Genomic DNA, 23590 nt, shown 5'->3' with positions numbered 1-23590 from the left:
CTAATCCTTTAACTCTGAAATAAAATTCGGCCAAGGCTTTTTCTTGTGACTTTTCCCTCTTAAGAATTAGGTAAGCTATTGGCAGCAACCAACGATGGTGACTCATCATTTCAAGGTAATGTCATCTAAATTGGATTAATTTGGTCAGTCACGTTAGAAGCGGTTTTAGGCTTCGTGTTGGAAAATAACAATAATGTACACTTACAAATGCTTAATCTTGTTGGCAGTTTTTATTTTGTTTTTAAATAATGATTAATTTAATGATTATTAACACAAATTAGGATATCATGGCAAACCAAATTGATATAAACTAATGAAACCACAAAGCTGGCACGGGTATGTATACAATTACAGTGTAATTGGCTGTTATTCTATTGTAAAGCAAGCCACAAGTAGGATAAATCTGTGACAGCTCCAGCTTTCTGAAGCACTGTGCTGGAGTCGCCTCTGACACTAGGGCTATTAAGAGTCAAGGAATTAATTGTTTTTCTTCTTCTCCGTGGTCATATTTTAATATTAATGTGTCTGTATAATGAGTGTGTTGTAGTTTTATTGGTCGTTTTCTCCCCTCTTCAACTTTTCCACAGCTTTACACGTCCATTCCTAGAGACTCTTTCCAACTCTGAGGTCGGAACTACCAGACTAAAACAGGTGGTTTCAACTTTCCCGACACTTTAATGGTTAAACAAAAGACCTAAATCTCAGCAGAGTGCATCCTTCCTCCGCTCTGTAGTCACAATTGATATGCAAGAGAAATGAGAAATGAGAGAGTGCTTAAAGGCTGATAAGATATATTAACACAGGAAATGAGGTTAGCTGAAGTCTTAATGAATCAACTGTGACCTCATTTCTGTGCCAGGATGAAACATCTTGCCTTGCAGACCAGCAACGGAATGCATGTGGATGTATAGATCAGTGTCACAACTGACTAACATAATGGCATGCCACCACAGGAGAAGATCTCAGGTTCAGTATAACCAGAATCTACAGTAGGCATGTTAATGATTATGTTAGGTTTACTGAACTGCATCCATACTTTTAAACAAAACAGGAACTTAAAGAAGAACCATACAAAAGTGGTACTCTTAGCGATTTCACAATGCCTGCAAATTTCAAAACCTCAAAAACACAATGATTTTTGAGTTAGAAAAAAGCACTCTGGGAGGAGCAACAAACCCTTGTTTCCTTTATTGTGAGAGCAATTCCTGTTTCTCCTCATTGCTAACTCTAAGTACGGCATTAAATGAAAGAAGACTATTTAAACTTCAAATGACATGTTCTTGGAAAAAATGCAACGGCACATGCGTCACTACTACTGTGTTACTAACTGGAAGTTGTGTGAAAATCTAGAAATCCCTGAGGATGTGGCCTGTCTTATCTGAACTTCAGCCTTGCTGGCACCACTGAGGCATTCAGCCTAGTACATGAAGCCCTTGCAGCTCACTCACCCTTGAGCAAGAGCCTGTGTTTGGAGTAGGGAAGGTTTAACTGACACCTGTCGTCACTAGGAGACCAAAAAAAAAAAAAAAAAAAAAAAAAAAAAAAATCACTGGATTATGTACCTACTCCTTTCGAGGAGCTGGAATCAGCTGACATGAGATTTGCTTTGGAGATTTGCAACTGCTTTACTGGACTGCGCTTTGTGTTCTGTGCGTTATCTGCCCCACAGATCAACAGTATATGTACACACACCCTTTCTTTGTTATCATCAGCTAGATGTCTTAAGGGAGTGTTGCTGTCCTTTATAAAAGAAGTATACATAACGAGGAAAAGCAGACTGAACTAAATGATGTGGCCCAGAAACACTTAGATCCCCTCGTTAAACTTGATTGCTAATTACGCCAATTCTCTGTGTGCAATAAAAGAACCAAGAAATTAACACTAGATCCAGGATTTACTGCAATAGGATGAAATCTCTTAATATCTTCCATTCCAAAACAAGTAGTAACTCAATGACATGACAAATTTTACCATCTAGCTACGCACAGAGAAAGGAAGTGGGCTAAGGGTGGGGTGCACTTGCTGGTATTTGTATGAGGAGTCCGTCAGGAGATAGTGGTTGCAGATGTATGGAAAAGCTTTTGTTTGGCTCGAGAGATCATGTGACCTTATGGCAACAGTCAGTCCTCGACTAACTTTACACTCCTATATCATCTGAGAAACCTGTAGAACTTGTACATATTTGAAACAGGTAGTGCATCATCACTGTAAAGCAGATAATGACGTCAACTTGCCTTGGCTAAGGGTAATTTAAGATTAAGGGCGTTTGTTTTGCTCCAAAAACAGGGACTTAATTTGTTAAGGTTCAGTTGGCTTTCACAAGGCAACATTTCAAAGTGTACCAAAAGTGTAGTGTAAACTGTACTCTTATTGGTCAGAGTTTCCTCATCCATCAGGATGATTGACAAGTTCGCTCCATGAGCTTATTGTGGCTTTATTTGTGTCTGTCGAAACACACGCAAACACTATATGAATGTAGCCTTCATTCCAGCTGTTAAATTATATACTACATTCGTATTAATGCTGCAGTAAATTTCAGTGCAGTGTTGGGGGTAACGCATTACAAGTAACTTGAGTTACGTTATCGGATTACTTTTTTCAAGTAACTAGGTAAAGAGACTAATTACTTTTTCCATTTTACATCAAAATGTCTAAGTTACTTTTTCAAATAAGTAAGGCAAGTATCTTTGTTTTCACATTTACACAATTTCACAAATATACTTTATGTATTTAATCTCACTTTATTAACCGATGTCTTTGCTGCTGACCTTCAATGATCCAATTCAACCATACTAATAAGCAAAAATTACTTTTGATTAGATTTAGAAATAAGTGTGTTGAACTTCCTTCTCCTGTATCCTTTTCTTCTTTAATCCAGAATGGCAGCACAGCTGAAAGGCTTGTTTGAGCTGCGCCCTCTACTGTACAGGCGTAAATATGCATTTCCTTAAGCCTGAGGCTTATTCATTTCACTTTTGGTGTGAAAGGGCCTTAACATTTGTCAAAAATAGAACTTTTGTTGTTGTTGTTATTAAAAAACAAACAAACAAGCAAGCCCAGACCAGGTGAGAAAAAGTAACGTAACATTACTTTTCATAAAAAGTAACTAAGTAACGCAATTAGTTTCTTTTTTAGGGAGTAACGCAATATTGTAATGCATTACTTTTAAAGGTAATTCTCCCCAACACTGGTGTCGAGACACATGCAAACACTATACAAATGTTATAATGCAGCAGAGCAGGAATCGAGACTTCGTCGGGACAGCATTCTTGCATGGAGAAGCGCAATTACACAATTTTAAGATGAAGTCGTTCAGGTGGTCTCGGAGCGATTGTTTTGGAGCGGGTTCGAGCACGATTGCCGTGTTTACATATGCCTAAACGAACCGAACCAAGGGAGAAAATGCACCAGGTTCCGAAACAAACACTCAGATGTGAAAGCACTAGGGGTGTGACGAGACCAGTATCTCACGAGACGAGACTCGAGATTGAGTTCACGAGACGAGACAAGATGGCGAAATACATGACTAGAAAAAATATTCTGCAGGTGTATTTGAAATGTTTTAACTAATCATTTTGTAATGAATGTCATTTCAGTTCTACTTTCTGAGACTGAATTATCATATGCAGTAAAAGACAACAATACTCAATAATAAGTAATCTAAAAGGTTTTGCCACTAACTCAACTGACTGGCTTCTCTTCAGATCTTACTGTACATGAATTATGAGCTTCTACAGCTTTTGACCTCCTAACTGAACTCCTCTCCACAATCTGATCACAGAAATAAAAACAGTATAAATAAAAATGGTAACACTTTACAATAAGGTCTCATTTATTAACATTAATGTATTAACCAACATCAACTAACAACAAGCAATATATTTGCTACAGTATTTATTAATCTTTGTTAGTTGATAAAAAGAGTCATTCATTGTTAGTTCATGATAGTTCACAGTGCATTAACTAATGTTAACAAATGAAATCTTATTGTTTGTACTAGTAAATAATAAGAAGAGAAAACTGTTATTCATTTTTATGGTAACACTTTACAATAAGTGCAACCATAATCGCACTCTCTCAATATTCAAAGATCAAATAAGACCACATTTTTCTTTGATACAGAGCTGAGAGATGGTTACAACTACACTGCCCAGCCTAAAATAGCTTTCATATTGAGAGATAACTTATCTGTATTCATCAGGGAGCCGCTTTCAAACTGCGGGGTATTGAAATCACATTTGAATGCGCGCGCGCGTTTACTTTCACTTTTAAACGGTCGCGCGTACTCTGTAAATATGGAGCGGCGGCGACCGTTATCCAACTGAATTAAATGTTTTTTTTTATTTAAATACAAAGCAAAACGACAGTGGAGGCAAAATGTAAACGTAGCGGTGGCATATTCTTTCCTAATCATCCTAACACTCTGTCATGGCAACATCACGAGACTACTTTTCGCCTCGACGAGAAATCTCGTCACAATTTAGTCTCGCGAGATCTCGTGCCACGAGATCTCGTCACACCCCTAGAAAGCACCCTAAGTCACAGACCAACCTTTCTTCGTTGTCAAAAACACAACTGCTTGCTTGAAACATATTTTAATTTTCCCTACATACTTGACTGAAAAACTCTCAGTTGTCTTACCTTTATATTACGCGAGGGAAGCGATTCCCTTTCCGAAGCCTTCTGAGCCAAGGTTTCCAGGTTGACCTCTTGCGACACCCTCCTCTTACGGCGTGTGCTCTGGATTACACCTGTTGGAGCGGCCCGGATGTCTTGCACCGCAGTGGTCTCAGAAGCTCCATTCTGAGAGCCTTGGGTATGAAGATCAGTCGGCATGACAAATGGGTTATCTGAGGCAGGGCCTCCACCCTCTTTTGAAAGCCGACGTGATCTCCGGGGACCCGGCTGTTGGGTCTCGATGGATTGCTGGGGAACCGTTGTGGGAGGCTGAGGAATAGAGTCCTTAGTCTGTGTTGATGGGGGATTAGAAGTCTCTTGGGACTGTCCTGGCAATGAGGGGTGATGCTGATCAAGTGAAGGGGCATGTGGCTGCTGGCCATCAGAGTAATTTTCCAATACATGTTGGTTTTGATGAGGTTGCTCAGATATTTTTTGCTGCTGCACCAAGTCCATTTGTGGTTGAATCTGTTGCATATGCTGTTGTGGTTGCTGTTGCGGAGTCTGTTTTAGTTGCTGTAACTGTGATTGTGGTATTTGTCGAGACAAATTTTGTTTTTGATGCTGAAGTACCTGTTGCTGCTGCGCCTGTTGTCGTAATTGCTGTTCCAGTTGTTGCTGCTGTTGTTGCCGTTGTTGAATCATTATCTGTCTCTGCATCTGCAGCTTTTGCTGTTGCTCCTGTTCCTGTAGTTGCTGAAGATGATGTTGAGAATTTGTCTGTGCACTGTAATTCAAATTTGGCAAGGTCCGATTGCCCTGAACTACCTGATAGTAACCCGCTACCAAGTTCTGCTTGGGCTGTCCAAAAGCTAACTGAAAGGGTTGTAGCACGGAATTCCCAGTGGTGGACTGTCCGTGCTGCTGTGGATTTAACATTCCAGGCTTTTGTGTCTGCTGAAAAGCTTGCTGCTGTTCCCAATCCATGCCCCGGCCAGGTTTGGTCGTGTCCCTGAAGGTCTCTCCACTTTGTTTTTCAGTTACCCTAATAGCCGATGCCTCGGGTTGCTGCTGCTGTTGTACTGATATGTTCTCATGCATCTGCTTTGCAAAAGCATTCTGAGGCCCCAGGTAAGAGCCAAAGTTCTGGGACCATGCGGCCATACCCTGTGACCAAGTGTTTGGTCGCTGTTGGGGATGCAAAGATGGGTCTTGATGTGACCACTTCATGGGCACCGTCTGTTGGTAGTGCCCACGACTTTGATCACCCTTCTCTGGGCTGAAAATTACAGAATTGAGGTACATATGTGGAGCTTCTGCATTCGAGCTTTCCACACCTCCACTGTCATTATGGCCAGGCCCTGAGGGAGGGACCCCAATGCCATAGTAGGCCTCTGTATGCTGAGAGGCCTCTTTCATTGCCACACCCTGATCGCTAAAGAAAGTGATGCGTTTGCCCGTTCTCTTTGCGTTTGGTTTCTGTTGAGGTTGCAAACTCATGACTTTCATGAATATAGATTCTGGGGTCTGGTGGAGTGGGTGGTTATGGAGACAAGAGTTCAAATCCCCAAACCACACTAAGCTTTCTCTGGTTTAATAAAGAGTCTTAGAGTATCGCCCTTGACAAACAACCCTTGTTTTAAGACAGTTAATGGTCATCCAAACCTACTCAACATGGTAGGAATGCAGGTAAGCTTTAAAATACAAAACTGCAGCATCTCCTGTGCAGAAATAGTAGTTTCAGTATGGTGTAGCTCAAACATGTCTATTTGCTTTTATTCTTCAAATCTTCAGGTCTTGGGATGCCAAGCTCGGTCTTTAGGTTACCTTGTTGCTCATTCATGGGAGACAACCTGAGAAGAAAGTGGTCACAAATATTATGGTTAGCCTTCAGAGTCAGTACTTTGTGCTTAGTGGGGGTTCATTGAAATAGCCATTTCAGCAATTTCATGAATAGGGCCCTAGAGAAAGGATTTGAAAGGGAAAGGTGGATTGTTAAGGGTTGGGGGGAGCTGTGCTTTAGCAGCTTAGTGCACATGATAAAACTATGCATTCAAGCTAGTTTGTTCAGTATGCACAGAAAGTTAACAGACTCATCTTAGCAACCAACAAACCAAAAATGACACATTTGTGAGATTGCTAACTGTGAGCTGGGGGAAAATGTGTATGTTACCGCAAAGAATTGTTTCTAGCTTCTGTGTAGAGGGGAACAGTGAAAGTGAGTAAAATGACGAGGGATGTACAGTTGCATGCATATTCCCACAGAGAGTGTGAAAATGTACTAGCATAGTTTCACAATGAGAATGGTGATTCCCCCCATAGTTCACATTAGCATCCAAATATTAACTTAAAAAAATCAATAAAAGTGTACCATTAACCTCCTTTCATAAATCATGAAGGGCTTATGTGTTGCTGTATGTGTAGGTGTATATGTAGCAATCAAATGAATAATCACCGTTTGCATATATAAACAGTTAACTCATGAGAGCACAATTGTTAAATGAGATGCATCATGCAAACAAATTAAAAACTACACTAATTTTATCAAAGCATTCCACCCGATGATTTAAATTTATTTTTCTGTGATCTACATTCTTATAATTTTATTTATTGAACATATAGTGTCTCTGCTTTTAAAATCACTTTAGTGAACATCTTTCATGGGTTTTTGCTTTATTACACCGATAAATACAAATGTTCTCTACACTTAGGGCTGTGCCGGTGAGCGTAAAAACCACACCACTGCGGTGGTAGGGCGCCACCATGGTGGCAGGATACCAGTGGCGGTGGTAAGCAAAAAAAAAAAAAAAAAGTAATTTTTTTTTTTGCACATATGATGGTTGCAGTTTTAGACATTGGGAAACGAGTTAAGTGCAAAGCTTTGTTTACAAATGAAATAATGGTTTAGAAGCTAAAGGTAAATTTGGATTAAGCCATATGTCAGCTTTGTATTCTGTCTTGCGATCTGGCTATAAAAGTGTTTCTTGGCTTCAGAAATATCTCATGTTTTTCAGTCTTCATCTTCATTATGCAATGTAAGGAACTTTATTTGTATAGCACATTTCACACATGTCAGTAATTCAGTAGTTTCACTTTCCCGGGCAATGCAACATGACATATAAATTCTTGCTCATGCAGAAGATAAGATTGCTCTTTCAACCTTTTACTCTCAGTGTCAGATTCTTTGGAATATCGGGAGAGATATAAAAGACAAGAAAGAGGGCTGCTCATTTCCCCAGAAAAGTGATTGCATGATTTGAATGAAAGGCGTGGGAGGCAAGAAACCAGCAGATGTGTTATTTTGGGTCTTTAGATCTAGCATTCTGCATGCCTTAAATCAAACACAGAGATGAAGTAGTTTGGAAGGATTGCATTTATTTAAATGAATTAGCGACAGAGAAAGAAAGAGAAAGTGAAAGAGCGTGCATAAGTACACTGTCTTTGTCTGTGCAGCATCTATCTAATAATAATTAAGCTGCAAGTTTAATTACATCAAAAACAGATACATTACCACTTTGTTGCAGCTTTTCAGTCAAGCTATTTTATTAATAATAATTGTGTTGATAAGAAGTTTCTGTGCTGCTAAACGTTTGTGTGTGAGTGCAGCGCGATGTTCATTCTCTTTGTGTGTGCTTCAAAGAAAGTAGCCCTATCTACACACTATAAAATAGCTCTGAAATATAAATATTGTGCACCTGAGTCATTCCAGTGCTTGTTTTTTTATTGCACATTAATTATTAATGATAGCTTATATGTCATCAGCAATACATATCAAAAACAACCAAGAGAAAGATTCAGGATTTTCTATTCCCTAAGCTAGGTTAAAAATCACAAATAAAGCAATGTAAATTACTCTTAGCATGATTAAATGGAAATATACATTAACAAACTTGAAGTCAGCATGAAACGGAAGTTGCGATAGTCTTTTCTTCCCTATTGTGACGTATATCTGGGTGAAACGGCTTCTAGAACAAGAGAAAAAGTAGGACAGGACTTGATTTTGTCTACTGCAAATTGATTGGATTGTTGGATCACTGTTGTTCTACTGCTGTGATCTCATGTGAGTGACAGGTTGCCCCACCCTCATGCCAATAAACACGTCATCAGAGAAGAGATGTCACTGCAAGTGGGAGGGGACATTATTTTGATTAAACATTACGTGTGCATGAATTTTAAAAAACAATGATGTGCAGATATATCATACTGCAGGGTCAGTCCGTGTCAAATCAACTAAAGAAAAAAAAAAATTATTTTGTTAATTTTTCTGTTGAAAGACAAACATATAGTGATGAAAGCCAAAATATTAAAAGTCACAGATGTATATTTACTGAGTGATCCACTATTTTGTAGAAGGGGGTCAAAATGACCATATTCACCTAAGATTTGGAGACAAATTACAAGGGTGTAAAAATGACTTTAGAAAGATGGCAGCATCATTATTTTATTTTTACAGAGATTAGTAGGTCTATTAGTAAAATCTGCTGATTTCAGAAATTTTTGCTTCATTATATGCCAAAGGTGACAGTTCAAAAATGGTAAAAAGCACTTATTGTATTTTGTACCTCAAGTTTGCATGCCTGTAACTCAAGACATATTAAAGATATCCTAATATCCTTTTAGATTCTGGTTCTTAACAAACTTTCCTTTTGGTATCTCTTCATTTAAAAGGCCCTCAACGGTTCATTCCCAGAGATATTGAGATCTTAATGCGGCTCCATGAGTAAATTGGTAAATTGCACACATTTTCAGTGGTCAAAAACCAAATGTGGGTCACTTTGATGCTTTGTTTTAAAGAGGAATATCTGAAGAACAACGAATGTTGAAACTATCAGCTCAATTGCATATAACATACCCGAGTACAATAAATACTCCTTTTACATTTGTCATTTTGACCCCCCTCTACAAAATAGTGGATTACTCAATAAATACACATCTGTGACCTTTAATATTTTGTCTTTCAACAGAAAAAAATATTAACAAAATCAAAAATGTGAGCCAAAAAACAAAAATCGTCAATCGTTTTGATTTAATGGTGAGAAAAACAACAACAACAACACTAACGTTACTTAGCATTCTACAGAGTAGGCTAATGCTAAAAATAATTCCGCCATGTTTACATTACATTTTGGCCAAATCATCTAATAAGAAAGTGTATAACATACAGTAATATTACAGTAATATAACTCAAAGCAGTCATTTAAAGCTGCAGTATTTTCAGGGATGGCGAAACGCCTCGAGAAACACCCCTAACAGCGCGGGGATGTAAACAACAACTGCATCAACCAAACCACCGTCCAGTTAAAGTGTTAAGATCATATTGTAAATAACACGTTTCAGTACATTATAATTTCTACACGATAAATCCAGCGTTCATTTGAAAACTGAACGTCATTACATTAGCAAAACAAGATAGCGACGCACGGTTACACAAGCCAAGGTTGACAACGCGTTTAATAAGCTTGTAACTTAAAGTACGGTTACCTAATCGTACCTACTTCTTAATTTAAACCGCAAGCGAATGCAGAACAGCCTCAAGTGCTGAGGCATGAGCGAATTCCCCTCAGAGAGAGAGGCTGTGGATCAAAACCTAGCGAGCTGCCTAACTAGACAGCACTGTAGGGGGCGTAGACACAAAAAAAAGTTTAAATACTTTTAAAAGAACAGAAATCAATATTCTGTCATCGTTAAACCAGCCTCGTGTTGTTCCAAACCTGTAATTCCTGCGTGGAAAATGCAGAATGACAGCCTAATTCACTTTCATTTTGTGAGAAAATACGCGTGAATAGTCATTCTGCATATTGTGTTACACAAAAAGCAAGTCACACGGGTTCGGAACAACACGAGTGTGAATAAAAACCGACAAAACTCTCATTTTGCGCATGGACCCAGAACGCAACGCTCATGGCGCGACGCAACGCGTTCGAATGGCTCCTCAAAACGCTGTCTCAAGGTTTTGATACACAGACAGTGTGTTTGCATACTACATGGGTGCCCTTCCTGGACCCCCCTTCCTAGTGAAGCCAGCTCAGCGCTATTTACCAGAAGTCCTTTGTTGCAGAAAAGGGATTATCCAGTCACTAATTCCGTGTCACACTGCAACAAAGTGAGACAACAATACACCCTATGAAGCATGCTTGAGCGGCGAAATAATAAAAGTAGTAAATGACAAGCCCCCCTTCCTGTCTGTTCCTAGTTGTCAACTCTGTTGAATGCAATTTGTGAACAAGTTAGTTCTTGCTTTTGGTATTACAAGCGCCACACGAATAATATTCTGCAACAAGAACTTGCTAATGATTGTGCATGGTTTCGATTTGTTAAGCAGGTTTTAAACATTTAAAAAAAAAAAAATCCTTACCATAGCTGTTATTTTCTAAGGTCGCCATAAGAACAACTGCGAGGTCCAATGCAACAGTACAGAAATGACTGCATGCTTATCCACGATTGAGTCATGCAATGCTGACCTCACTCCAGTAATATTCAAGTCAAGAGGTAGATCCTTGTGCAAATGAAACCACCGAGAAATGGAAATGGAGGGCTTCTTTGACAAAATGGCGAACAATTGCACGCGATTTCGTTATTATTGCACACACATGCGAATCAAATCGCCCGAAAGAGTCTAGTTCACTCGTACATGGGAGTATGGAACAACACATTCTCTTTCAGCTGAAGTCTTGTGATCCCCTACTGTCCTGTTAGCCACACCCACTTCCGCTACCATATAAGGCCTTTCCCCTTCCATGCGGGGCGCTGTAAGTTACAGCAAATGCACAGGCCATGCGGGAAATTCCGTCACTGGGAAACGTTCTTGAGAGCAGGGCTTGTTCTAAACATCCCCATCCATACCTGAATTGAATCATTCAATTACGATGTGGTCGATGAGTGAAAGACAAAACACACGTGGTTGAAACTAGCTAATGGAAATCCAGCAAATGAGAGAAATTTAAGATGTTTATCATAACAAACAAACTGAATGGTTGTTTGGATTTGGGTTACTAGAGTGTGTTGCAACAAAAGAGGTGTGTTGTAACCAACAGTTTAACCAATAAGAAATGAGATACAGGGGTGAAATCACTATGACCACTAACCTTTACTATACTGTAAAAATGTACAGGATATATATTATTTTATGCATTCTAATTTGTGATTTGTTGAACATCTGCGCTTTTCATAAAAAAAAAAATATTTAAAAAAAAGTATAAATATGATTTTTGAGCAAACAGGGCAGGTTGTAACACTATCCAGTGTACTTTTACTGAATACAATGATTGTCCCATTTTGTACAATGCATAGAGCAACATTCCCCACAACTGTGAGAGTGACTAAAGCAAACACTATCTTTTATTTTTTTTATTTATTTTTTTTAGTTGTTCTCTCATGTTTATGGAAGCTTGTTTCTGACACTAAATAAAAAAGGTAATTGCAAGTTTGTATCTCACAATACTGACTTTTTTTCCTCACAATTGCAAGTTTTACTCCCAGTTTCACAGACAAGGCTTAAGCTAGTTCCAGACTAAAATGCATGTTTGAGTTGTTTTAACTGAAAGTAACTTGTACTTATATATCTTAAAATATGTCAGTGCCATTGTTTTGTCTCAAGATGAACACCAGTAATGTTTTTTTCTAAGGCACGTTTATAAAAGTACTTAAAGCCTAATCCTGGCTTAATCTAAACCCTGTCTGTGAAACCGGGCTATAAAGTCAGAACTGCATAATATAAACTTTCTCACAATTCTGACTTTATATCATGCAATTCTGACTTTATATATCACACACTTCTGACTTTATAACTTGCAATTCTGACTTTATATCACAATTCTGACTTTATATAAGACAAATCAGACTTTATATAAGACAATTCAGACTTTATATAAGACAATTCAGACTTTATATCTCGCAATTCTGACTTTATATCTCGCAATTCTGACTTTATATCACAATTCTGACTTTATATAAGACAAATCAGACTTTATATAAGACAATTCAGACTTTATATCTCACAATTCTGACTTGATAACTCGCAATTCTGACTTTATATCACACAATTCAGACTTTATATCTCACAATTCAAACTTTATATCTCACAATTCTGACTTTATATCTCGCAATTCTGACTTTATATCTCGCAATTCTGACTTTATAACTCGCAATTCTGACTTTATATCACACAATTCAAACTTTATATCTCACAATTCAAACTTTATATCTCGCAATTCAAACTTTATATCTCGCAATTCTGACTTTATATCTCGCAATTCTGACTTTATAACACGCAATTGACTTTATATCACAATTCTGACTATATCAGACAATTCAGACTTTATCTCATGCAATTCTGACTTTGTCACACAATTCTGACTTTATAAATAAACTCACAATTGCAATAAAAAAGGTCTGAATTGTGAGATAAAAAGTCACTATAACCTTTTTTTATTTTTTTTATTTCATGGCGGAAACAAGCTCTGATATATGTTAGCTCTGCCATTCTGAATAAAAATGTCACCTATATTTTGTTACCTATATAAATTAAAACATTTAAAACGAAACTAGAGTGATTATGGGGTATGATTATTATTATTTTTTTTATTAGATTAGATCAACATCCAAATTCATGCATTTAAAATGTCCGTGTTTTATGACGTTACAACTTCCCCAACTCACTAGTAACAGCACTCTTTGATCTAGACACTAAAATTTATACAGTTTAGGGATAAATTGTGGATTTATTAACTACTTTACCATGTAGCAGACAAATAAGATACTATTACATCAAAATTTGAGAGACTTGGAGGAAAAAAGCACCGAGTTACAGTCCGGTTTCCCCTACTGAATGTAACGTTACAGCAACAGAATTCGCACAGACAGTCCCAATCCATCCTCACTGATTCGATTATCAATATAATATTGTGCACATAATCATATTGGAGTTAGCAGAGTGTCAAGGCGACTGTGACTGCCTTTTCAACAGTATCTGAGAAAGTTATGAATCTGGATTCTGTAACACCAATCACGCTCGAAGCATTTGTGCATGCGTGCAGAGGTTCAGCAGCACGGACATGATCAAGCATGTGTTGCCGTGAGTAAGGAGACACCCATAGGCCTCATCGTGTCAGTGTTTGTGGACTCTCTCTCTCCCTCTCTGCTGTGCCTTAAAATAAAGTGCAAATCCATCTCAGACATGCGGGCCAGCCATTCACCGGGTATGGCATGTGCTGAGTGTACCAGCCTCAATAAACAATCTGATGCCTCGAATGCTATTCGGGTGTGTAAAATATTATTCCCATACATTCTGGAAGTAGATGCATATGCAGGCAGACTGCATTCTTCATCGCAAAATGAAGATAGGCGCGTGACTGCATCCCTATTTAAAAACAACAATGCATGCATACATGATTCCCAGCTCCAAACTGTAAATACATAAACAATTACAGTTTGTCCTCGAGTCCATTCAGTAAGCGTTGCGATGGCTTAGGGGGGGAGGCAGAAACAAGTTTACATGTCACAGTTGTTGCAACACCACCAAATGTTGCACAACAGTAACATGATCCATCATAATGCAGGTACAGAACTGACACACGCACTGCTGACACCATCACTGATTTAAAGAAAACGCATGCATTTGATAAACAGTGAAGTATCGTTGCACATTTGTTGCAGCTGTTCTAATGATAAGCACTTTCTGTCGCCGCTCACATGTGTAGTTGCAATGCTCGTGCACAAACGTGTTCATATGAAACAGTTGCAATGAGTGTAAACGCGCATCTAATTGTTTCTGTCAAAAGTACGGAACCACCCAATCGAATTTATTCTCCCGAGCAAGGTCTTCTTTCGACGATGTCCTGCAGAAACTCATCTTATGTTTCACGAGTGGAAATACATTCAAACTGAATCTAGTTGGAATGACTTATTGCGCGTTATATTACCTGTAAAAACATCTGCGACGTAGCTCCAGCGATCCAGATCTTTTTCGTGTTGCTTTCTAGAAAAAAAGGGGGAAAAAAACTTTAAGCCTTTGCACGTAGCGTCACTTCCTCGTTGGTAACAAGAGCGCCACCCGCTGCAAATTGCACAGTGATGTCATTTTTCTCTTGCACCTTTAACACCGGAGACACCTTTAGTAAATTATGGCAGATTTATTATACGATCACATATGAATATTAACATAAATCAATGCAAACTTCTCGTCCTAATGTCATTTGTGCTTTAAAACAATTAGTGTAGCAAAACAGACCTTCCTTAAATGATTCCATAAGGAATCGCCTGTTAAAGATTCGCACTAGTGTCAAAAGTAAACACACGCGATGTCCGAATTGTGAACGAATGATTCTTTTGAATCGGATCTTTTTTGAATCTGTTCTCGAGTCAACAACTCCGACTCGTTGAACTGAGTGCTGAAAGTAAGCATTTTATTAAAAAGTTTTGAGTCAAAACATGACTGTATTTTAGTACTGTTTAATGTAGATTCAAATTATACTATATATGGCGCTATGTTTTTGTCAAAGCTGCAACAAACTAACATAAACACATGAAATTACAGTAAATCTGCGTATTATTGTTAAAGGGATAGTTCACCCAAAAATGAAAAATTATTGTTTATCTGCTTACCCTCAGGGCATCCAAGATGTACGTGACTTTGTTTCTTCAGTAGAACACAAATGATGATTTTTAACACCAACCGTTGCCGTCTGTCAGTCATATAAAGCATCGAAAAGGTAACACCATCTATAAGAGTCAAATAAACACGCACAGACAAATCCAAATTAAACTCGTGAAGACACAATGATGTCCTAAGACACGAAACAATCGGTTTGTGCGAGAAACCGAACAGTAGCCTATTTATGTCTTTTTTTTTTTTTACCTCTAATACACCGGAATAAGTCCCGCCTTCTAAATAAGAGCCAATCGCTGATTGGTAAAGTCATCGCGTCACTGCAGCGGCCGTTAGAAGCTCTGGTTCCTATAGAAACAGTCAGACGCGCGCCTCTGAAATGAGGCACAAGAGACGCGCATTTAGGACTGCGCATTAGCTTGATCCAGCCTGAAACATACCGTTTTTTGTCATGATTTGAGCGTTTAGAAACACTTATGAGACAGTTGTTGTCAGATTTGATTGGTGATTTCAAATATGAAATTTAATCGAAAGCTTAACAGCTTTGGAGAATTTGATGTTTCCCCATTCAAAGAGATAGGAGCTGCACTTGTACTGTCTTAAAGGGACTTTGATATAGTCACAAAAAAAGACCCGGTTCTTTGAAAACGAAGTGTTCGAAAGAACCGATTCGCGAGTCTGATTTCCCGTCATTGCAATACATGCGACCAGTCCTTTAACTATCTAGCAGCCAATTAGACGAGCGCATGGGCGTCATGTGATTATTTCAGGAAGAAATGCAGTTGCTGCTGCAAGCAAGATTGTGTGAAGATATAAGTTCTGACTAGACAAGTCTTAAAAAGCATTGAACAATAAAATAAAAAAGAAGGGAAAATGTTAAATGTAAAAAGAGTTGTGTTGCGCTCCCGACCAGGTAAACAATGTTAATGATTTTGCTTAGTTTACACATCATTAACAATAACATGTAGTCCACTAATCAGGGTATTACTGTGCAGCAAGGGTTTTAGTTCATTTGTTTTCCCTGTATAATCAGGCAAAAATGGTCATCCGGTTCCAGAGAATTTTCGTGTAGAGGAGATTAGGAAATCCCCCGAGCTGAAAGAAGGACAAGTGTTAGTTCGGACACTTTATCTCTCAGTTGACCCGTACATGGTGAGATGACCTTCCTTCCTTCCATCTTTCCTTTTTTCTTCTTATTATCTTTTATGTGGTTTGAGTTTCCATGAAGTAAATATTCACTATATATACACTATTCACTATAAATATCAACCTGAATCAATTTATAAACAGGCATTAACTTATTCACTTATTCGTGAAACAATACACCAAACTCAATTCAGCGCTGTCGCATGAACGATGATACTGGAGCGGACTACCTGTTGCCATGGAGATTAGATGAATGTGTGGATGGAGGTGGAGTTGGTATAGTCGAGGCCAGCAAGAATCAGGCATTATCTGTGGGCACTATCGTCACCTCCTTCAACTGGCATTGGCAAACCTATGATGTGATGGATGGCAGCCTTTTACAAAAGGTATAATGTTTATTTTGGCAAGTCAGGTAGTCTGGATGGAAATGAGGCTGTATGATGTGTGATGTACTCGTTCTTGCAGGTTGACCCAGAGATGGTAGATGGTCACCTGTCATATGCTCTAGGAGTGGTAGGCATGCCTGGCCTCACTGCTTTTTTAGGTGTGAGAGAGAAGGGTCATGTGACTGCAGGTGCCCACCAGACAATGGTCATCAGTGGAGCAGCTGGAGCTTGTGGGTCAGTTGCTGGACAGGTAATGTGTAAGGGTTAATATGAAACTGGTCTGTTCTCTACTAAAAGACAGAGATTTAGTTATTATGAAATAGGGTTATTATGAATTAAGTTTTAATATTTAATGGTAAGGCAGACTGGCCAGTGACACTGATTTCTTGTTTGGAGTTATTTATTTATTAAAAACAACAACAACAACAAAAAATATAGCTGCAAGCAGCAATTAAGGGGCCAAGCACAACAGAAGTAATCAAGGAAGGTAGCAGCAGACCAACAATGTCATAATTGACTATGATAGCAACTGAGACAAAGACACTGTGTCAATTTTAAAGATAATCAGACCAATGGTACTGTAGTTACAGCCAATTTCAATTATAGCACCACCAATTGGTGCAGTCCCACTGGCTTTTTTGTGTTCCCCTTATACATAAGCATGTCAAATTTGGTAAAAAAATATCTTGTTTAAGAGTTATAGACATTTATATGTATGAACATGTATGAACACATTTGTATTTTTTTGCCACTTTCTATCAAAATTTTGAGATTTGGCCATTAATGTTTAGTCAACGACCTACATTTTCCATTTTCCTACAGTGGTTTCGACTGGATCGGACTAACGGTTTCGAAGATATTCGCGAATGTTGTTTAAACGCTAAATCACAACATTGCACTAACCATAAAGCGAAACCTAGCATGTTTGGTATCGTTGGACTCGGCACGGATTCAGGAATCCAAGAAGATGACTCCTGTGAAAATAAGCCAATATCACATTTAAAGTTATAAGCATATATATATTTTCTCCACTAGGTGGCACTGGTCTGAAACTTCTCAGGCTTCTTCAGGGCATCGTGCTGATGACCCATACAGAGTTTTGTAACAATAAAACAATGAAATAATAAAATACAGCATTTTACTACAAAATTTCAAAATGGCTAGCACCCAAAATGGCCAATATGGGAAAATTGGATATCATTCGACTCGGCATGAGACTTTAACGAGATTTTATGATTTTTGGGCAAACCATTCATCTCCAATGCACTTTCATGCAATGTCTGCTCTCGCATCAACACACTCGGGTTTGAAACTACATGAGGGTGAGAAATTAATGACTTTTTATTGTTGGGTGAACTCACCTTTTAATGGGTAAATGGATAAATGGTTTGCATGACAACGATGTACTTAAAACAAAAAAAGTTTCTCCTTTGGATTTTTCGCGTACAGATGAACCCCATTTACACGGATCCGTGGAAATGACAAAAAACGATGTATTATGCTGCCAGGCCAGTAGATGGCGATGTCACTTTGTAAAGAAACACTACACGCCTATAGACTGAACATGTAAAACACATGACGTTACTGTTTTCACAAATTTGTGTTTTTGTAGTTTACATGAAGACAACAACAGTATCGATTTCAAAAACTTGCACTTTGAAACCCGTGTTCAATAGTTTGTGTTTTCAGGCTTCCACTGTTGTGTCGTGTAAATGAACAGACAAATCGCATAAAAAGTTTTTAGTTTTTATTTGGAAACGGTGTCATAAACAGCCACTAAAATAATAATTGCACATCATTTGCTATTATATATAGTGCTATAAGTCACACTATGTGCTTCATGCATAATACATTCTTGACTTAAACCATTTTCCCCTCTGTTGATTAAGATTGCCAGATTGGATGGTTGTGAGAGAGTTGTGGGCATTTGCGGATCCGACCAGAAATGCCAGACCTTGGTAACGGAGCTGGGCTTTACAGCAGGGATAAACTACAGAAATGGAGATATCAGCTCGGCGCTGAGAGAACAGTGCCCCAGAGGCATTGATATATACTTTGACAATGTAGGCGGTCCCATCAGCGATGCTGTTATATCACAGGTACAGTCGTCACAGTATGTGCTGCCTTCTTACAACAGTTTTTTGTCAATTTTGGAGGGTCGTTTTGTGTTAAAGTGCAATTCTGTGTAGATGAATCCCGGTGGTCATGTGATCCTGTGCGGCCAAATCTCACAGTACAATAAGGATGTGCCTTACCCACCTCCTCTAAGTGAGGATACCCAAGAAGCTTTGCTTCGCAACAACATAACAAGGTACAAGACAAAAGCTAGTAGGACCTATTTTTTTGTTTTTGGCCAACATATATGTATGTTTGTGGTTTTCTTTATATTAATTTGAGGTATGATTTTTTTTTAGTGCTGTCAATCAATTAAAAAAAATTAACTGATTAATAAAGCATTTTTTTGTAATTAAGTTTTGTCTCAATTTCTGGGGATGAGATGGATAATTATACACAGCAAAATCCCCAGAGAACATATGGTCCCTCTCTACAATGAGTTAAAATAACACTGAAGCAGAGTTAAAGTTAATGAGATAATATGCTGTTTGTGGAGTTGTTTATTCAGATCTTGAGAGATATATTTTCTTTTATCTTCAGTTGATTTCATCTAAGGCTGTGGCTGGAAGTCATTTGTAGTTCTTGTGTTTCTCTTCAGTGATTCTGCTTGTTAACAGCAGGTGTTCATCACTAATGCTCAATCATAACTTAATTAATCACTTAATTATCTCATTAACTTTAACTCTGCTTCAGTGTTACTTTAACACTATATAGAGAGGGACCATATGTAATCTGAGCAGAGTGGATTCAGCTCTGGGGATTTTGCTGGGTAGACATTCATCTTTATGGTAAAATTGAAAGCCATCATTTCTTTTACCATTTTGTTGTTTTTGACCCTTGTATTTTATTAAATAATAATTATGACACCAACAGTTTACTAGTGAAATTTCCCAGTTCTCGATTACAATTTTTATACTGCAACAAAAACTATTAGCCTAACTAATATAAAGTTCAAACAGTCAGTTATATATATATATATATATATATATATATATATATATATATATATATATATATATATATATACACAATAGCCAACGGTTGAGTTATTTTTAATGCTTTATACAGAATATTTTAATAATTTGATTTTTGACAGCAATATAATTATTATATTTCCAACTTGTACCCAATATAATGTGTTTACAGGGAAAGATTTATAGTATTGAACTACATGGAGAAATTTGAAGAAGGTCTCATGCAGCTCAGCCACTGGGTAAAGATGGGCCAGATAAAGGTAAATCTACCACAGTCATGTTTCCTCACAGGGAAAACGTAACAAACCTTTGGTACACCACATTTCTCCTCTTCATTTTACAGGTGTTGGAAACTGTTGTGAATGGTATAGAAAACATGGGAGGTGAGAGTTTGTTATTGTCATTAATTTCTCATGTGTAGAAGTGTACGCTGCATACATATTGTATGAACTGTTCGTGTTTATATCAATACTATACTTGCGTATTTCAGAAGCGTTCTGCTCCATGATGACCGGAGGCAACGTAGGTAAACAAGTTGTCAAAATTTCAGACTGACTCAAACAACTGCATCTGGAGGCCTTGTGGGAGTTGTGTGGTGTAGTCGTTATAAATCTGGGCTGGTAACCCCAAAGGTTGCTAACCCAAAGGTTACTCTATTGTTGCTTTTTAAAGAGACATTTGAGGTTGCTCCAGTGGGGCTGTCCCTTTAAGTGTGCTGCATGTCACTTTAGATAAAGGCATCAGATAATTTGACGAGTTTAAAATAAAATTAATTTAAACTAAAACTGGCGGCCTTGCTCTAAGTGTCCATTTTAAACTAAATTTAATGTCAGTCTTCTGTAATATATTGATAGTTTAATTAAAAAAAAAGTTTGATTTAAAGAATGCTTGAGGTTTGTCACTAAAAATTTACATATAATCTGTATAAACTGTTCATAAACTAACCGAATGTAGCTATATTGTGAAGTATTTTTTTCAATTTAAAATAACACATCAATTTAATTCAATTTAAAATAACACACATGATCCTTCAGAAATCATTCTAATATGTTGATTTGATCCTCAAGAAACATTATTAACATTATTTTTAATGTTGAAAACAGTTGTGCTGCTTAATGTGGATTTTTTTTTTTTTTTTTTTTTTTTTAATTTTTGATGAATAGAAAGTTCAAAAACTCAGCATTTGCAATAGAAATCATTTGGAACGTTATAAATGTCTTTACTGTCATCAATTTAATGCATCCTTGCTGATTTAAAGTATTATTTTCTTTTAAAAAATTCTTACTGATCCCAACCGTTTAAACTGTAGTATATGTGGCAGGTATCAAGATGTTTGAAAATAGTCTATTTGATTAGTTTTATCTCTTACAAGTACATTAATTATTATATTAAAACAGATTACAAACTCTTTGATACATTTACATGAAAAGGACACCACAAAATGTGAAAGTCACAATATGAAACCCCTTTACTTTGTTGTACAGTACATGAATACAGCCAGATAAATCAATTCCAATGCAAGATGATTCAGCCGTCCAGAAATGTTGCAAATATAAATTGAGGTCATTTTCATGTGGATAAACAACATTGTCTGAATAAAGAGTTTTGACATTTTGTGAAGATGCCAATTTTTAAAAGTAAATTCTGAATAAGTAAATATGTATTCATCTTTCACTGAAAAGAAACTATTTTTGTGCCTTCCACAAACAAAAAAAATGTGAACAGCACTTTCTAACATCAGTGGAATTACAAAAGCCACATGATCACAGAAACAGAGAATGCCCATAAAACAGTGCAGAACAACTGGAAGGAATAATCATTACAATATCAATATGTGGATGAGTACGTTAAAATAATAAAAAAAAAAAATTAAATACAGCATTTAAAACCAAATCACATATAAGCAGATATTTCTTCATCAAACATTCAAAGTCCTATTGGTTCACCACAAATCTAGATTAACATGTACTGAGTAAATGTGGAATCTTCTAAAAATGTTCGTTCTCACTGTCGTGTGCCTTAAAACTGCAACAAAACTCTTTCAAAATAACATTCAGGTCATTGAAAGACAAACTAGAGCAGCCTATTGTTCAAGTCTTTACTTTCCTGAGAGAGAACAGAGACCTTGAGTGACCCGACAAAACAGGAATGTCAGTGAATCCACCAGAAACTCGTGTCACAGCTCTTTCTGTCACCCGTCAAGAGGATTATGGGGGCAAAAAAGACAGACCTTAATGACAACACAAAGTTTCTTTTCAAACTAGCCCCCGAAAATGGCAATTGTCTTTAGTTTGTTTGTGTGGTTTGTAATTGTGAAAAACCAACTATAAAAGAGCTGCTTAACAATGTTTCTCTAATAAACATGTAACAGAATTGTGCACGTTTGATTGTTTCCATGTGTTTTATTCTAGATGCTACAGGGATGTACCCTTGAGCAGGCCAGCATTTTCAGTTTAGATGTGTACTATTAAGTGGCCATTATTTAGTGTATTAACTCTGACTATGAACCATTGTGCAACAAAAACGTTCTACATTCATGCTCATTTATATAAATATAGTGGTTTCTTCCTTTTGAGAGTAGTTGTTTTTGGAATATGCATTTGAATATGTCTAATAGGTGAATTGTAGTTCAAAACCTAGTTCTTACACTGTAAGAGGGTGAATAAAACTTTGGCAGGGAAGAGGTTTACTTTGTGTTCCATACTATAACTTATTACACAGCTCTGCAAAATACTTAAAAGGTTAGTTTACTCAGAAATTAAAATTCTGTCATCAATTATTCGTGCCAAACCCGTAAGACTTTCATCTTTGAAACGCAAATGAAAATATTTGTAATGATTGCTGACTGTCACTTCATTGAAAGTCCATTGTTTAATATGAAAAGATGTAATTTAGGCTTTTATTCACATATAAACATTGATCAGCTAACAATATGGACAACGGAAGTTCAAACTTGATAGATTGACACGTGAGAACCAATGAGGTTTGCTCTTGCACTTTAAGTACTGTTGAGCTTCTGTAAATACATCTTCATTGTGTTTTGAAGATAAACAAAAGTCTACCATTCACACCAAGAACGATAACTATAAACATAACGATAAAGATGTAGTTCTAAAACGTAGATGTCAAAACATGATGATGCCAAGTTTAAGCGCGGAATCTTGGGACATGTGGTCTTTACATCACAGCCAGGGAAAATAATCGAAACAGGACTCGGGAAGAAATCATGTTCATGGATGTGATTATTAATGTTACTGTAGTATGAAGCAGAGCAGGATCGAGTGTTGCGGGAGCTGAACGAGGCCGCTGGAGCGATTGCTAATGAGAGACGAGCGCGACACGCCTCACAAGCAGCGGGACTTTTATTATGACACAGTCGACGACGCTACTTCCGCTTTTCCGGTCATGAGTATGAGGTAACGCAGCTCTGTTTATCATATTAGATACATTTGAGAGTGTTGAAAATGATGTTATAACGTTACTCTGTCCGTTCACTCGGCGGCTGCTGTGAGACACTTGTTTGAGACACACTGCTGTAAGATAGATCGATTTTAGAATATCATATTAAATGTTGGATGGCTTGGTTGGATAAATGGCATGCAATTAATTTTAAAACGTATTGTATGATGGAGAAAATGCTGTATTACTGTTACTAAAAATAAAGCTGCATCTGATTATGCCATGTCTTCACAAAATAGTGTTTTTTCTCTGAGGCGTGGTAAAGCATGGTAACGTTACTCACAAAA

The 23590-nt window shown here is 37.4% G+C and overlaps 2 protein-coding genes across 3 annotated transcripts in view; one reads left to right on the top strand and one right to left on the bottom strand.

Moving 5' to 3' along the window:
• The window catches only part of mideasb (mitotic deacetylase associated SANT domain protein b), a 36556-nt gene extending 21868 nt beyond the window's left edge, over nucleotides 1–14688 (bottom strand). Inside the window, exons 1-2 of one of the 2 annotated variants that reach the window (XM_048192294.1) lie at nucleotides 14538–14688; nucleotides 4642–6470 (exon numbers count right to left, since the gene is read on the bottom strand). In XM_048192294.1, the coding sequence (XP_048048251.1) occupies nucleotides 4642–6126 (1485 nt within the window). In that variant the 5' untranslated portion in view covers nucleotides 6127–6470; nucleotides 14538–14688. Of the gene's footprint in view, nucleotides 1–4641; nucleotides 6471–10972; nucleotides 11607–14537 lie in introns of those variants that run through there. The other variant, XM_048192293.1, reaches the window with a different exon arrangement.
• Nucleotides 14689–15947: 1259 nt separating this feature from the next.
• On the top strand, nucleotides 15948–22222 carry ptgr2 (prostaglandin reductase 2). Its single transcript, XM_048192292.1, has 9 exons — nucleotides 15948–16136; nucleotides 16257–16375; nucleotides 16564–16755; nucleotides 16835–17005; nucleotides 18645–18854; nucleotides 18945–19066; nucleotides 20017–20104; nucleotides 20188–20227; nucleotides 20335–22222. The coding sequence occupies exons 1-9, from the start codon at nucleotides 16097–16099 to the stop codon at nucleotides 20397–20399; spliced, it is 1047 nt and encodes a 348-aa protein (XP_048048249.1). The 5' UTR covers nucleotides 15948–16096; the 3' UTR covers nucleotides 20400–22222.
• Nucleotides 22223–23590: the final 1368 nt, after the last annotated feature.

This window comes from Megalobrama amblycephala, linkage group LG5 (genome assembly GCF_018812025.1).
Source record: "Megalobrama amblycephala isolate DHTTF-2021 linkage group LG5, ASM1881202v1, whole genome shotgun sequence".
In the NCBI taxonomy this organism is placed as follows: domain Eukaryota; kingdom Metazoa; phylum Chordata; class Actinopteri; order Cypriniformes; family Xenocyprididae; genus Megalobrama; species Megalobrama amblycephala.
Note: the sequence above shows the minus strand (reverse complement) of the source record. Positions and strands in the feature narration are given on the sequence as shown.

What these genes read in the sequence shown, in the direction of transcription:
- ptgr2 (XM_048192292.1), top strand. Translation starts at nt 16,097, where the DNA reads ATGTTAAATGTAAAAAGAGTTGTGTTGCGCTCCCGACCAG. An exon ending in CTTCGCAACAACATAACAAG is followed by an intron (nt 19,067 to 20,016) that starts GTACAAGACAAA and finishes ATGTGTTTACAG; the next exon opens with GGAAAGATTTATAGTATTGA. An exon ending in TGGTATAGAAAACATGGGAG is followed by an intron (nt 20,228 to 20,334) that starts GTGAGAGTTTGT and finishes TGCGTATTTCAG; the next exon opens with AAGCGTTCTGCTCCATGATG.